Source organism: Mirounga angustirostris, unplaced genomic scaffold (assembly GCF_029215605.1).
Source record: "Mirounga angustirostris isolate CCGP_5_RB_7025 unplaced genomic scaffold, mMirAng1.0.hap1 SCAF_9, whole genome shotgun sequence".
NCBI lineage: Eukaryota > Metazoa > Chordata > Mammalia > Carnivora > Phocidae > Mirounga > Mirounga angustirostris.
Genome location: NW_026991717.1, coordinates 21,756,542 through 21,774,376, shown reverse-complemented (window position 1 = coordinate 21,774,376; position 17,835 = coordinate 21,756,542). Strand labels below are relative to the sequence as shown.

The window sequence follows — 17,835 nt, the reverse complement described above, 5'->3', positions numbered from 1 at the left end:
AAAAAAAAAAGAAAGACAAACACACAGTGATGGGAGAGACGTTTGGTGAAGATTCCATCTGAATGTCTTAATCTTAGAAATTAATAGGAGTCAAAGTTGCTTGGATTATGGGGAAGAGGTGGGATTAAATGTGGGAGTTTTAATGTTTCTAGTAAATGACAATCTTGTTCCTTACCTAACTTTGAGAGCCAATTCAAGGACAGATGGAGATATCAGGCAGATAGAGATAAAAATAGTATTGGCTGTATTAGTAATAAATGTTGTGCTAGAGGATGTGGTTCAGTTGTTGCCAAACTCACAGAATTAGCCATAGCTACTCAGTCACAGGCACCTGCAGGCCTTCGTTCTCACAGGCAGAATCAGCTTTCCCCACTAAGCTTACCATACGAACAAAACAAAGTGAGAACCCATGCTCTCTGCAGGCAGCTAGCGCCCAAACAGAGAGAGAGAGAGAGAGAGAAAACAAACTGGTGTCCTGGCCCCCAAATTCCAACCAGAAAATCAGTCCTCCTCAAGAATAAATAAAGGACTGGAGAGAGACCAAGAGTTTTACACTAAAAGAAAGTCCAGACACATAGGAAGAAATGATAGGAATGGGGAAAGAGTACCCTGAGCAATATTACAGACTTGAAGTCACTGAGGAGGATTTGAGCTCACCTTTAGGGGAAATATGATAGGAAAGGAGTTAGCCAGGAGATTGCTCAGCAGGAACAGGGAGGACATATATGAAATCAGCTAGCATGACTTTGTATTGGGCCAAGTCAAGGTGACTCCGATGACCTTCATCGGTGACTCTCTACAGCCCAAGGGCAAGAAGGCAGTTAGTGAATGAAGCATGGGGCATAGCAAAAGGGAGGCTGAAAGGGACCTATGATCCCAAGAACCAATCAGTGGGGATACCACAACGATGTTAGTGTTTGTAAATGGTAGCATAAACATTAAACTGCCTCAAGACACCATTTTACCCTGCCCAGCCGTGGAGTCCTAGTGGCAATAGAGGAAGGAGTAGAGTGGGCACTATTATGTTGAAAGTAAGGGAGAGAGAACCTAGGATATTACTAAGAGCTTCAGTGAGTGGCTGACCAGAGTCTCGCCTGAACAGAAAGTGGAATACAACCAGAAAAGTCTAATGATTTAGATGACTTGAGTTCTAGAAACCAAGGAGGTCTGAAGTGTGGCCATGCTGGTATATATAAATGATGTGGCCTAGAGCTAAAATCCTAGAGAGCTTAATATTCTTTTGGTAAGTCTTCAGTATTTTGCTTATTAAAAACAATGAGAAAGCCAGAAGATTGAAGGCTTAAGTCTTGTTCTGTGTTTAGTCTTTCACATATAAAAACTCTGTAAGTAAGCACAACCAGGTTCCATCCAGAGTGTTCTCACTATAATTACTAAACTTAAAAGGTAGCCTCATATGAAGAAGTAGATGGAAATTAAAATAGCTGGATATAAAATTTGGGCTGGATTAGACAAGTTTATGATCTGTAGACCTGGAATAAAATTACAGGGTAAGAATAGTCTTAGAACTCAATATGGAATACCACGGAACCTTGAAACATGGGTTTCTTCAAGTATAAACTGGATCTAGTTGTTCCACTAACATTATGTTTTTAGGTTAACATTGAGCTCTATCATTAAGGAAATGTTCCCATATAATTTATAAGATGCCTTGCAGGTGAAGGGTAATGATTGCACATGAAAAGATAACTGCACCTAAAACAGGTTTTGGTAACTACCATACTACACAACTCCAAATATCTAAGTTCTGCCCTTAGAAAACACACACAGGGACTCTTACCATGAGATCATGAATCTGGACCTTGTATTTAATAGATAAGAACCTATGAAACTCAATAAAGTTATGCCGTATATAGGTATTCTCTTAGAAGTTACTACAAAAGTGCCACAAATTATATATTGTTGTATCTATTAGTTGAATGAAATGCAAAACTTTATTTACAATGCCTTAACCAAAAAATGTGTTTCAATTAAGCTACTTTCAGGTTTAGTAGTATGATGTCTGAAACCAAATATCCTAAATAATAGATATAGGGAAGATACAGATGAAAGCATCTGGAGATTTGCAATCACACCTACTTCACATGGTCATGTTATTTTACACTTGCATAGCATTTACAGCTCACAGAGTGCTTTCATTTACACGATTTCACTTAATTCTCACAACACTATCATGCTATTTCTGTTGTTATTGCTGTCCTTGCTGATGTTATTTATTGTCACTGGTGACAGATACACAATAAAGAGGAGCTGGTGGAGCACTTCATCCCTAACATGAATGGGGCACATCTCAAACAGAATCCTGAAGTTGACAAAATGTTGATCCTAAACAGCCTTTCTTTTTTCTTGAAAACAAGCTAAAACAAAACGAGTACTGATATGCAATGTCAATTGCTAATCTGATACCATTATCTCTAACTTTCTTAATTTACAAAACAAGTAGAATTATATTGTGCCAGATTTTGAGACTGATTAGGGCATTGGGATGCGGCCTTTTAACAGAAAACACTGTAGGCCAATCTGTACTAATCTCTGAATCATCTTCAGATCGCATAAATCTTTTGCCTTTTACTAATCTCTGAATCAAACAAAGAGAAATGTGAGGGGGACAAATACAACTGTTATTAACTAGAACTGATAAAGCAAGTTAGGTTCTGGGTTGCCAGTGGTTTTAGTAGGAGGCACACATTAAATAGTAAAAGGCAGTGGAAATACTGTCATAAATCAAGTGCACCTTAAATTCTATTCAAAGACAGGAGAATGATTACTTTAGGCCCAGCCAGTTTATAGATTTCACTTGGTTCTAGTTTCCTCTGACATAAAAGTCTAGCCCTCACAAATTGTTCTTCTGGCCTGCCAGTTGAAACTCAGATGTTTGTAGTTAGAAAAAGGGCCTTCATGCCCTTTTCAAAAGTATTCTAAATGGAAGAATTTTTGCTGTGAAGTAAATGCTACCACAGTGTATGAAATAAAAACCTAGTGAAGTACATGTGATGTGATGAGCACTGGATGTTATACGCAACTAATGAATCACTGAACATCATATAAAAAACTAACGATGTACTATACATTGGCTAATTGAATTTAAATTGAAAAAAATTAAAACTAGTGAAACTACTTATGTGATCTATATGTAAATCCAAACACAGAAATAATTACGAGAAGCCATGAATTCAAACTGGCAAAAATAGATAGAAGTAGATCTGGTAAGAAATCAGTATTTCAGTCTAAGAAAGTGCATTTGTATAACAAAAATACTTACCATCCAGAGAAATAGTCCCTTTAAGTCAAATACTAGTCGTACTACAATAATAGTTACAAATGATTTGACCAAATGATTTGAAATAGTCAAATACTAGTCGTACTACAATAATAGTTATAAATGATTTGACCAAATGATTTGAAATAGTCAAAAGCAAATATTGACCTCTTTTATAAAATGAATATTATTTTGAAAAATAATAAACAATGCAGTCATGGTAATCTAATTAAGTAATACTAGAAGCCAGGGTAACAGCATAATTTTATATACAATGGCTGGGATCCCTGGCACCACCAAGGCAGTTTTCATTCATCTGGTTCTACAAACATCAGAGGTAGCAAGTTCTAGAACAAGTTTTCTCAAACTGAGGTCATCAAATGCCCTGGCATTTGGGGTTCTCAAGTTCTAGGAGAATTTTATTTTTCCATTTTGGTGGTGATGGAATGTTTGTGAAGCAAATTTGAGGATGAAGAACAAGATGAAACAGAAAGGGAGGATGGGGGCCAGATTCTGAAAAGTCTTGAATGTATATAAGAAACAGAAATCTTTTTTTTAAGATTTTATTTATTTATTTGAGACAGAGAGAGAGAGAGCTCAAGAGCATGCGGGGGTGGAGGGAGGAGCAGAGGGAGAGGGAGAGGGAGAAGCAGGCTCCCCACTGATCAGGGAGCCTGATGCAGGGCTCGATCCCAGAACCCTGAGATCATGACCTGAGCCGAAGGCAGATGCTTAACTGACTGAACCACCCAGGCACCCCTAAGTTTTCTTTTTAACACACTCCTTGGTACCCGACATTGCAATAAATTTGGCTTTTAATCTTAAGTGTTTTGAGAAGCTGCTGCTGTCATTAAGCAAGGAATGACATGATTGGGTACCTGTGTTAATATTTTAGATTGGAGCGAGAAGCCATTGGAGGCAAAGAGGTTATTCCTAACAGCTAATACTTTTTGCTTTATCACCCTGGGGTAAAATATGAGGTCATATCTCTTTTAATATTAAAGAAAATTATACTGAGACCTTATCCTGCTTATTCCAGGAGTGTCCTCTTTCCCTTCCTATTGTTCCCCTAACTGAGTCAATTGTAGGAGATCCAGTGGTCTATTGAAGTCCCTACCTATTGCATCAAGAATCAAGAGGGTGGGGCCAATTACTGCTTTTTGCTCTGTCTCTGTCCTCCTGCCACTTGGCCCTGGAAGGTGTGGAAGTGCAGGGCAGAGTGGATTAAAGCCCCAGATTTCTGATTGGAGGTTGGAAAGAGGGAGCTCCAGGGTACTGGAAATACCAAGCAGATTATAGAGAGGGATGAGCTGGGGAAAGTAACCCTATGAAGTTGCTTATGAACTTTAGAGCTCACCCCCAAACTGTATTTGTATGTGTATGTGTGTGCATGTGTGCATGCATGTGTGTGTGTGCGTGTGTGTGTGTGTGTGGTTCTGCTCCTTATTAGTGTACCTAAAGCACTGAGGGTGACAAAGTGAACAAAAAAATGACAGAGTAAGGAACTCTTGGATTCCATCCCTCCATAAAACTGGCAAAACTTTCAGAATCAAACTTTTTATAAAGATGGAAATGAACCAATGGCTTGCAACAATTTGTGGAGTGCTTATTCAAGAAACATAGCTGAATCTTTTTTTCTTTTTTTTTTTTTAAGGTTTTATTTATTTGACAGAGAGAGAGAGAAAGAGCACAAGCAGGGGGAGTGGCAGGCAGAGGGAGAGGGAGAAGCAGACTCCCTGCTAAGCAGGGAGCCTGATGTGGGGCTTGATCCCAGGACTCTGGGATCATGACCTGAGCTGAAGGCAGATGCTTAACTGACTGAGCCACGCAGGCACCCCTGAATCTTTTTATCTTAAGTGAGCTTTGTGGTGTTTCAATTTACCTAGTCCCATCCCCCACTCCTCAGTTCAGTGGCAGCCATGAAAATAACATTCCGAATTCCTGGTACCAGTGGAAGCAGAAAGGACCTCGTCCACAAAGAATTGTAATTCTTTGTCTTGACCCATCTGGTGACCCCCTAAAAGACTGGCTTACAAGACTTGTCTTAATTTCCCCTGACTTGGAACTAGCCCAGTGCTAAAACTGCTAGCCAGAGGTGGGGATGGGGAGAGGGCATTCATCAAAAACATTTACAGGCAAATGTTTTAGTCCCTACTCCCCAGGTGATAAATAACAGAATTGGGGCAAATGAGACTAACCAAAAAGCTTCAGAGAAAAGGCTGGGAAATGAGATATCCATAGGACTTTGAAAAGCTCTGACATATTCCTGGGAATCTAGAAGGCCATGTGCATGCATACAGCTGTGCACATGCTCATAAAATACCTGAGAAGGCAGAAAGCTTCCAATTCTAGCTGACCTAAAGTCTCTGTGCAAATAGGAAGTGAAGGCTAAGACAAAGATACAAACTCTGGATGAGTGTTGAAGATGTGCTTGCACAGAGCTCCTCAGCAAAGACTGGGAAATTTTTTTATTCCAGAGATTGAAGGAAATCTCTGTTCAATCATCAGCTGACCACTGAGCTAAAAGAACAGGATTTCAGTGACCACGCACAACAAAGAATACAGCTTTATAGAATCATTTCAGAAAAATTACTAAATAAGCAAAAACTACTACAATATGAAGCAATAATAACAAACCCTGGGGAGGAGAGAGAATCTGACTTCCAGAGTCGCCATGCTATATTACTCAAAATGCCCAGTTTTAAATAAAAAGACATGCAAAGAAACAAGACAGTAAGGTCCACACCTAGGGAAAAGGCAATAAAAAAAAAAAAAACTGGCCCTAAGAAATCCCAGATATTGGACTTTCTGACAAAGACTTTAAATCGGTTATTTTAAACACATTCAAAGAGCTAAAGAAAACCATCTCTAAAGATTTACAGGGAGGTATGAGAATGATGTCTCACCATATAGAGAATATGAATAAAGAGACAGAAATTATGTTTAAAAAGAGGAAGAAGTAGAAGGAGGAGGAGGAGGAAGAGAAGGAGGCGGGGGGGGGAGGAGGGGAAGGAGAAAGAGAAGGAGAAGGACAACCAAACAAATTCTGGAATTGTAAAGTACAAAAACTGAGATGAAAATTTTACTATAGAGTCTCAAAATCAGATTTGAGCAGGTGGAAGAAAGAATCAGTGAACTGGAAGATAAGTTGAGATTATCCAGTCTAAGGAAGAGAAATATAAAAGAATGAACAGAGTCTCAGAGACCTGTGGAACACCATAAGCATAACAGCATACACATGATGGGAGTGCCAGAAGGAGACAAAAGAGAAAGTGGCAGAAAATATCTGAAGAAATAAAGGCCAAAATCTCCCCAAATTTGATGAAAAATATGAATCTACACATATAAGAAATTTAATGAACTCCAAGTAAAATAAACTCAAAGACATCCACACTTATTCAAATCATATTCAAACTGTCATAAGCCAAAGGAAAAAAATCTTGAAAGCAGCAAGAAAGAAGGAACTCATCACATACAAAATGGCCTCAATAAAATAAAAGGCTTACCTCTCATTGGAAATCAGGGAGTCAGTAAGGAGTAGGATGAAATATTTAAAGTGCTGAGAGAAAAATACTATCAACCAAGAATACTATATCTAGCAAAACAGTGTTTCAAAAAATGAAGGAGAAATTAAGATTTTCCCAGAGAGCAAAAACTGAAAGAATTTGTTGCTACTAGACCTGCCTTAGGAGAGATACTAAGAAGTCCTTTGGGCAGAAATGAAAGGTCACCAGACAGTAACTAAAATCTACATGAAGAAATAAAGAGCACTAGTAAAGGTAACTACATACATAAGTATAAAAGACATTATAAATGTATTTTTTTGTTTGTAACTTCTTTTTATTCTCTATATAATTTAAAAGATAACTGCAGAAAAGCAATAATTACAAGTCTATATTGATGGGCACAAAACATATAAAGGTGCAATCTGTGATAACAGCATAAAGTAGAGGAAGAAGGAATAAACTTTAAAAAGGCAAATTTTTGTATACTATTGAAATTAAATTGACATTAATCTGAATTAGACTGTCATAAATTAAGATGTTCATTGTAAGGTGCCTTCTTAGCGCAGTAGGCAGCACGTCAGTCTCATAAGATGTTCATTGCAGTCTCTAGGGCAACCACCAAGAAAATAACTCAAAAATATATAATAAAAGAAATGGAAAGGGAATTAAAAAGGTACACTAGAAAATGTCTATTTAACACAGAAGGAGGTAGTAATGGAGGAATTGAGCAAAAAAAGACATAAGACATGTGGAAAACGAATAGTAAAATGATAGGTGTAAATTCTTCCACATCAGGCTCCACCCTTAGTGGGGAGTCTGTTTGAGATTCCTTCTCCCTGTCCCTTTGCCCTTCCTCCCTCTTGCTCTCTCTGTCTCTCTCTCTCTCTCAAATAAATAAGTCTTTAAAAACATTAGTATAGCTGTGGTGGGTATACTAATATCAGACAAAATAGATTTTAAGACAAAAATTGTTATTAGAAACAAAAAAGGACATTAAATCATGATAAAATGGTCAGTCTATCTAGGAGATAGAATAATTATAAACATATATGCACCTAATAGCAGAGCCTCATAATATATGAAGCAGAAACTGACACAATTAAAGGCAGAAACAGACAGTTCTACAATAATAGTTGGAGACTCTAATATCTCATTTACATTAATAATAGGACAACTAGAAAGAAGATAATAAAAACATAAAAGACTTGAATAATACTATATGCCAATTCAACCTAACAGAACACTACTCAACAACAGCAGAATATACATTCTTCTCAAGACCATATGGAACATTATCCAGGATAGACCATATGTTAGACCATATAACAAATCTAAACAAATCTTTAAAAGACTGAAATTAATCAAAGTGTGTTCTCTGACCACACTGAAATAAGATGATAAATTAATAACAAAAGGAAATTTGGAAAATTCACGAATATATGAAAATTAAACAACACAGTCCTAAATAACCAATCAGTCAAAGAAGAAATCACAAGTGAAATTAGAAAGTACTTTGAGGCTTCACAACAGTGTGAATGTACTAAATGCCACTGAAATGTACATTTAAAAATAGTTAAGATGGTAAATTTTATATTATATGTATTTTACCACAATTTAACATTTTTTAAGAGAAAAGAAAGAAAATACTTCATGAATAAAAATGAAAACACAACATAACCAAAACTTATACAATGCAGCAAAAACGGTACTCAAAATAATTATAACAGTGAACGCCTGTATTAAGAAAGAAGAAAGATCTCAAAGGCATTGAGTACTGAACTAATGAATAGACCACTACCAAGGTCCCAAACTGATCACTGGGCTATACATACACAGGACAGATTCCAAAAGCACTGCCAAGTCTTTGAAAATTGAACTGAAATTGGACCACAGCCCACAAAAATCATGGTGGAACTTGCAGCTCGAACCTAACTAGGTCAGTCAATTGCTAAAAGAAAAATATCAACATTTTTCATGGGATTTATACAAGACTCTGTCACATGACATGATATTCAAAATGTCCATGATATAATGTAAAATAATTTAGAATATGAAGAATTCAGAAAAATCTCAGTTTACCTGGTGAAAAAAAAATCAATAAATGTCAGGCCAAGGTAGTGAAGATGTTTGAATTATTTGACAGACTTTATTTTTTTTTTAAGATTTTATTTATTTATTTGACAGAGAAAGACACAGTGAGAGAGAGAACACAAGCAGAGAGAGTGAGAGAGGGAGAAGCAGACCTCCCACTGAATAGGGAGCCCGATGTGGGGCTCCATGTGGGCCTCCATCCCAGGACAGTAGGATCATGACCTGAGCCTAAGCCGAAGGCAGACGCTTAACAACTGAGCTACTCGGGTATCCCTATTTGACAGATTTTAAAGCAACTGTTATAAAACTGCTTGAACAAAATTGCAAAGAATGTTAAAACTAATGGAAAAATAGAAAGTCTTAGAAAAAATAGAAGATATAAAGAAGAACCAATGAAAAGTTTAGAACTGAAAATACAATAAGTGAAATTAAAATTTCACTGGCTAGGTTCAATAGCATAATAGAGATGACAGAGGAAGGAATCTGTAAACTTGAAGATATATATATAGAGAGAGAGAGAGATTTATCTATATATCTATATCTATATATAGGTATATATAGATATATATGTAGAAGTTACCTAATTTGAGCTAAAGAGAGTAAGTAAACTGGGGGAAAAAAGGAACCTCATGGAACTATGGGACAATAACAAAAGGTGTAACACTGTGCCATCAGAGTCTCAGTAGGAGAAGAGAAAAAATGTGATGCAGAAAATAATATTTTAAGAAATAATAACTGAAAAATTCCCAAATTGGGTGAAAGACATAAATTTACACATTAAAGAAATTTAGCAAACCGCAAACAGGAATAACTCAAAGAAATCCACACCCAGGTACATGTTAGAATCTTCTGAAAACAAAAGACAAAAAAAAAATTACATATAATGACATTATTTATAGGGGAACAGCTATTGAAATAAGGGCAGATTTCTCATGAGAAACCAAGAAGGCCAGGAAAAAGCAGCATCATGGTTTTAAGGCTGAAAAAAGAACTGTCAACCCCAAAATTCTATATCCAACAAAAATTCTTCAGGAATGAATATGAAATAAAGACCTTCTTAGAGAATTCATTGTTAGCAGTTGGGGTCTAAAAGATTACTACAAGAGATTCTTCAGACAGAAGAATCTATACCAGAAGTAAACTTGGAACATCAGGAATGAAGGAATGTTGGGGTTTTCAATACGTGTCTATGTTAATATCTAAGACAACCAAAGCATAAAGGGGTGGACAGAAAATGGACCCATATGGTGGTAATGTTTTTACATCCAACTGAAGTGGTAAAATATTGATGCTAAATAGACTGTGAAATGTTACTATCACCTTGTAGTCCCTAGAACAACCACTATAAGATCTATATAGTAAATGATATTGTCATTTTCCAAATTATTTCTGAGGCCAGCATGACCCTGACACAAAAACCAAAGACAGAACTAAAAAAGAAAACTATAGATCTTATGATCATAGATATAAAACTTCACAACAAATATTAGCAAGTTGAGTCTAGCCACAACCAGGTAGAGTTTGTCTTAAGAATGAAAGGATGTTCAACATTTGAAAATCCATGTAATCCATTACATTAACAGTTGAAAGAAAACATGATAATATCAACTGGTGAAGAAAAAAAATATTTCCACAAAATTCAACATCCATTCCTGTTTGTTTTTTTTAAAGAAAGAATAAAATTAAATTAAAAACCAAAAAACAGAAAATTCTCAGCAACCCAGGAACAGAGAGGAACTTCCTCAATCTGATAAATGGCATTTATAAAAAAGCCACAGCTAACATGGTAAAAGACTGAATGGTTACTCCCCTAAAATTGAGAGCAAGGCAAGGATGTCCACTCTACCACTGCTATTGAACAACATACTACAAGTCTTAAACTTCTGGAACTTAAAATTCTATAACTCTTCTAAAATTCAAAACTCAATAATATGGGAGAAAATGACCCAATTTTAAAAATGGGCAAAAGATGAAAATAGACACACCAGAAAAGACTTAAATTTGGCAAATAAGCACATACAAAGATGCTCAACATTATTATCTACTAGTGAAATACAAATTAAAACCGTGATAACTCTACACACATATTACAATAGTTAAAATAAAAACATACTGATAATACCAAGTTCACAAGCTCAGTGCCAACAAAGACACTGAGCTTGTGGAACTCTCCTACACTGCTGGTGGGACTATAAAATGGTGCAGCCACTCTGAAAAATGGTTTGGCAGTTTCTTATAAAGTTAAACATGCACTTACTGTATTCTGTAGATATGAAATGAAAGCTTACTGGTTCAGCCACTATGAAAAACTATATGGAGGTTCCTCAAAAATTTAAAAATAGAACTACCAGATGATCCAGTAATTCTACTCCTGGGTATATATCCAAAGGAAACGAAAACAGGACATCCAAGAGATATATGTACTCCTAGGTTTATTGCAGCATTATTTGTAATAGCCAAGATATAGAAACAACCCAAGTGTCCACAACAGATGAATGGATAAAGAAGACATGGTTTATATATACAATGGAATATTATTTAGCCACGAGAAAGAAGGAAACCCTGCCATTTGTGACAACACGGATGGATCTTGAGGACATTATGCTTATGTGAAATAAGTCGCCCAGAGAAAGAGAAATGCTATATGATCTCATGTATATGTGGGATCAGAAAAAGCTAAAGTCATAAAAACAGAGAGTAGAATGGTAGCTACCCAGGTGTTACCATGGGAATTGAGGATATGTTGCAACCAGTAGATAAGTAAGCCCTGGAGATCTAATGTACCTCATAGTGGTTATAGTAAAAAATACTGTATTATTAACTTAAGCATTGCTAAAAGACTAGATCTTAATTATCCCCACCACAAAAAATAAAGGCTAATTATGTGACATTATGAAGGTGTTAGCTGACACTACAGTGGTAATCATGTTGCCATATATAAATGTATCAATACACTTGACATCTTAAAGTTACACAATGGGTGATTCATACAACTGAAAACCGAAAGAAATAAAACAAGTTACTGTATGAAAATTTCTAAAAGAAAAATTAAAAAAGGAACATATGAAATTGGAAATATGGCATGTGAGAAATATGTCTTGAAGAGCAAATCACTTAGCCTTAGAATACCTTTGTATTCTGTGCTATGCTGAAAAATACTTCACTCCATGCTGAAAGGAAAGCAGGATTAAGACTTAGAAAGTAAGAGAGTTCATGTTTTGCTGTGAGCTCTATCAGAAATGACAGACTTCTCTTGTGTGTTTTCCTGCCACTCAGTATGTGAACAGATCTGGGACTCTTGTCAAAGTGTTTCCTAGCTAGCCTGTCTTTCCGCATCTGAAATGGAAATCACTCTTTGTAGGGATGTCAAGCTCTGTGAAATGTCTTAAGTAATTGAGGGAAGTCACAAAATATGGCTAGCACAGGAGATGGTTTATTATCCATCCTTTTTGTTCATCATTTCAGATATAAGTGAACTTAAACTCATGTATTTCTTTCTCCTTTCACACATACTAAAAAAACCAATACAGTGTCCCTTGATTTGGCATAACATTTAAACTTTGTTGTCTCCAACGCTGCAGCTGTTTACAGGCTTGAAATAAGCATCTGATCATTTTTCTTAATCTAAGCCACATTGTGAAACATCGTTTCCTCCATAGTTTCAATTAAGGAAGTGGCAGTAGGAATGGGAGGAGATTTAGAGACTGCCACAGAGGAGTCCTACCGCAGGGCTTGGTAGTTTATTCAATGCAGGGGCTGGGGGGTTAGAGAAGTGGGGAGACAGAGTGCAGTAAGGGAGACTTAAGGATCAGATGACTTTGAGATTTCCTTTTTATTTTATTTTTTTTACTGAAGTGTGGTTGACACAGAGTGTTACATTAGTGTCAGGTGTACAATGGTGTTTTGACAAGTCTGTACCTTATGCTATGCTCATTACAAATGTAGCTACCATCTGTCATTTCACAACACTAGTATAACACCACTGACTATATTCCCGATGCTGTACCTTTCATCTCCTTGACCTATTCTATAACCAGAGGCCCGCACCTCCCACTCCCTCCCCTTCACCCATTTTGCCCATCCTCCCTCCCTCTCCCCTCTGGTAATACCAGTTTGTTGTCTTATTTAGGGGTCTGTTTCTGTTTTACTGTTTGTTCGTTCACAGGTTTTGTTTTTTAGATTCCACATATGAGTGAAATCATAGGGTATTTGTTTTTCTCTGTCTGGCTTATTTCATTGAGCGTAACACCCTCTAGGTCCATCCATGCTGTCACAAATAGCAAATTTCCTTTTTATGTATGAGTGGCTGGCCATGCTGTTATCTGAATTAGGTAATACAGGAAAAACATAGGCAGAGAATTATAAAAGATTTGGGAGGAAAGATATTTATATTTTAAGAGTGTATTTATTTTTCAGAGTTTGCATTATCTCTTAATGTAGTATTTATTAAAGGATCTCAAGTCTGACTTGACAGAGGATAGTGTGGATTTTAACACAAAAAGAATCATCGAGGGTAACAGATTTGAAGTAAGCAAGGAGGCATGACATTTAACGGAGAAAATCAAGTCTTACTTGAAGTAATGTAAATTAATAGCTAACGTTCTGTTGGTCCCCGAAATGCAAGAGGAGAAAGAACCCTTAGAACATGTAGTATGTATGGTATGGAAGTCAGGACTTCTCATACACAGTGAACTTGGTCCTCCTGGTGGCAAATTTCCAGGAAGCCAGACCCTTCCTGCTAAAATGATGTGGTTTCCTAGGGGACATATAAATAGTCTTTTCCCCACAAAAAAAGTTAAGAATAGAAGCCAAGGACCCTCCCACACATCAGAGCGTGGCTGTCAATGTGACCAACAGAAGCGCAGCTTGGCAAAAGCAGCGCTGGGAGAATGCAGGGAAGGGTAACCACAGAGGTAGCAGGGGGGTGAGGAAAGCTCAGGAGACGTGGTCAGAGAGCAGAAACTTAGTGTAGAAAAGAGCAGTGGGTGCTCAGGAAGTAGGTAAGAGGAAAGCAAGGAGAACAAGTGAAAGGATTTATAAGGATATGTAAGAAGGTAGCAAAGATCTGCTAGAAACAGACTCAATGCAAACTGGGTGACCCTGGAGACTGCCAGTATGTTTCTTAGAAAAGATCGGAAGGTGGGAGAAAACAAAGCATGACAGAATCAGACCGAAGTATTGGTCTTCACCCAGGGATGAACTTGCCGGAATGGCCCCCCATACCACTGGTTCAGAGGGCCCAGAGGCTTCCAGCTGGGAGCCGTGATCCCCACTGCCCAACCCCACCATGTCCTGGGGGGCAAATTCAACTTTTATTTTTATTTTTTTAAGTTTTTTGTTTTTTGTTTTTTTTGAGAGAGAGAGCACACGCGCATGTGAGTGCGGAATGAGGGAGAGAGAGAATCCCAAGCAGACTCCCTGCTGAGTGTGAGCCTGAGGAGGGGCTTGAGCTCATGACCCTGAGATCATGACCTGAGCCAGAACCAAGAGTCAGACTCTCAACCAACTGAGCTACCCCAGGTGCCCTCAATTCACCTTTTAGAAGGCAGTGCTAGGTCCTGGGCATACCTCACTGCCTCTTAGAGTTAAATTTCACAAACCAGTTGAAAAAATTCATGTTGTACGTATTCTTGAAATATAAAACATAGTCTATACCAGCAGGTTTTAGTTCAGACAACATTATGGTTTCATAAGTTGTTGCCTGATCTTCTAGCAGTTAAAAATCTAACAGCAGATATTTATAATCTACCATGGTCTTTTTTTAAACACCCATTAAGGGAATACTAATTATTAAATATAATGAGCAATTTAAAGTTAGTGGCATTCTTCAGATAATTAAATGACCTTTTGTCCCTTAAGTAAACCGTCTGATAATCTGTACTTAATTACTAACAATTCGTCGTTTGAATCCCCTGAACTTCAAATAAGGACTTTAATTAGTTTTATCATTATAACCATTAATTGCTGACAGCTATAATCAAGCCTCAAAAACCTAAGTGCTAGTATCTTCCTTTATTCTCAGAGGCAATGCGATGTACCAGCTAAGAGACAAAAGCTGGAGCAAATGCTAGAATAGATTGTGTGCATTCAAATTGTACAGCCCCACTGCTTACCAGCCATGTGACTTTGGGCAAATTATTTACACGATGACTTGATTTCCTCATTAAAATGGGGATGATAATAGTGCTTACCTTATAAGGCTGTTATGAGGATTAAACCAGCCTAGAATAGTACCTCAGTAAGTACTTATTAATGAATACATAAGACACTTGGAGCCATGAATGGTAAATAATATGCACTGTATGCGTTAACTGTAATTCTATTACTTTCTGATACTCCTCACAGTCATTTTTAGTAGTTTGAAGTATGAAGTAGTATGAAGTTTGAAAACATGCCCAATGAGCTCCATGATTCTCAAAAGACCTGAAAATCACATAACAATAATAACATTATACTTTTGTTTTTAATATTCAGTTAATCTCAGCTTAATAAATCCATCCCTCTGTGTTCACCAGAGTTGAAAACATGTCAATAAGATTGGAAGAGATCAACGAAAGAGAAAATTTTATGAAAACTTCCCTGCAGACGGTTGACATTCGACTTTCCCAGCTGGAGGAATTGTCTAACAGAATGGTGAATGCTCTTGAAAATCTCGCGGGAATTGACAAGTCTGACCTGATACAGACACGGTCCCGAGCTTCTTCTGAATGTGATGCAACTTATCTTCTAAGACAAAGCAGTATCAATAGCTCTGATGGCTACAGCATGTATAGATACCATTTTAATGGAGAGGAGTTGCTCTATGAGGATGCTTCTCTCTCCATGCCACCAGGGACAGGATTCAGGAAAAAAGCCTGTTCCTTCCGAATGAAGGAAGAGAAGGAGTCAAAAATGCATCTGATACCAGAGCGTCAGGGCAGCCTTCACCTTTTATCCAGCACAAGCCCACCAGCAACACCAGACTGCAGTCAACTTGCATTAGACAGTGTCAAGAACTCTTCAGAGCTGACATTAGGTCCAGATATTGGGATTTCAGCCGAAGATGATAGAAGGCAGGCCGACTCTAAACGGGAAGAAGCTGTTCCCCCAAGTGTAAATCAAACAGATGTTATGCATGGACAGAACAAATCGGATTTTCAAAACCCACAGCTCACAGTGGAAACACCACACATAGAAGGCACAATTTCCTATCCCCTGGAAGAAGCAAAGTTGACACGCTATCATCCTGATGAAACGTTCAGTGCTTATAAAACAATGAAGTCCAGAAGCTTTGTATATTCCCGGGGACGAAAGCTGGTCAGTGGGGTTAACAACTGGAGCACAGAGTACAGTTCAATCATGGACCCAGCACGCCCCTCTACAGTTCAACAGTGGACAACAGAATGGAAGTATCAAGTTCAAAAGATCACACGTTCTCGCAGTACCGACATCCCTTACATTGTGTCAGAAGCTGCAATGCAAGCCGAGCATAAAGAGCAATTCGCAGACACCGAAGATGAAAACTGTGTGTCTGAAAGAGTCCCTCAGATCTCTCGTTTATCTCTAGCTGTCACTGACAGAACTGAAAAGGAAAATTTACTGTCTGTGAAACCAGACCAAACTCTGGGATTCCCATCTTTAAGGTCAAAAAGTTTACACGGCCATCCTAGGAAAGCTAAAGCCAGTCAGGACAAACCAGACAGACCTGGACACGCTGGCAGCGTAAGTAACTTAGCAGTTGTGTCTGGGATTACAACAGAAGAACAGAAGCCCAGGCAAGAGAAAACTTCCACAGAAACTCAAAGTTGACATGTTCTGTTTCTTTGACTTTTAAATCAAAACCACTGATGAATACCATCTTGGTCATCTAAATATCATCAATTTCTGGAAACATTTTCATTAAAAATGTTTGGCAATTTGGACTTAAGATTTAAAATTGAATGCACTAAATGTAAAGTAATATTTTGCTAGCATATGTTAGGAAACTTAGGTTGTGTTTAGTTGGAGTAGGATCAGATGAAAGTGACAGTACTCCAGTTGAAATAAATCACTTAATCAGTAAACGATTCTACAATCTCTTTATTTCTCTTTACTTCCGCCAAGTAGCCTAAGAAATGCCTTTGGGTGCCACCAATAGGTTACTAAAGGAGTAAACAGCTATGTAAAAAGAGAAATTAAAGAGAAAGCAAACATGAAAAAAAGAAGGGGAAGAAGAAAAACAAAATTGTGAGGTGCAAGAAGTAAGGAGTGGAAAGGAACCATCAGCATCATATTTTTTATGGGTTTTTGTTTTCTGTTTCAATGTTTTATGTTTTATAATTACACAGTGGAAGCAAAAATACACGATTATATCAAAGATAACACATAGTTAAGGGGGACCAGGAGTTTTATTAATGTGTAAAAATAAAGTATCCAATGTGCATTTTCCTGTTGTCATTGAGTCCTTGATTGCAAACACAAATAAATTGTACCTCTGCCTATTCAATGGTTTGTGCAAAGCTGTGGCTAAAACCTGAAAGATACATCATCAAGGTGGAACTGTTGAGAATAGAGGAGACCATTCATGGCTGAGAATACAAGGTGTTATGCTTCAACTTGTAAGTTCAAACACCCATCAGACGGCTGAGCCACCCAAGCTCAGGTCAGGGGCCACTCTCTAGAGCCCTTAATGTCACCCCTACTCTTGACTATACAAACAGGGGCAGAGAGGGGCAGAAAGGGACCTTCTCTGGCTAGTGCAGAGGCCACCAACACTCATAGAGGTTAAAAGTTGGATCGTGGGCCCTTACCATCTCGCAAAGCATCTCTTGGGAGGACTCAAGGGTCTCTGGAGCACACGGAGAAGGCCAGCCTCATGCCTGGAGTTACATGCCGACTGCTACTTTACTGAAGTGCCTCATGGGGGGACGCAGGTCAGACAGAAATGGGGATAACCACAAAATAACCACTACACCCATTCATGTGAGACCCAGACTGTCACAT

The 17,835-nt window shown here is 37.7% G+C and overlaps 1 protein-coding gene across 1 annotated transcript in view; it reads left to right on the top strand.

Moving 5' to 3' along the window:
* Positions 1 to 17,222, top strand: part of TRPM1 (transient receptor potential cation channel subfamily M member 1) — a 78,943-nt gene extending 61,721 nt beyond the window's left edge. Inside the window, exon 26 of the mRNA XM_045901700.3 lies at positions 15,390 to 17,222. Coding sequence (XP_045757656.2) covers positions 15,390 to 16,662 — 1,273 coding nt within the window. The 3' untranslated portion in view covers positions 16,663 to 17,222. The remainder of the gene's footprint in view (positions 1 to 15,389) is intronic.
* The last annotated feature ends 613 nt before the right edge of the window (positions 17,223 to 17,835 follow it).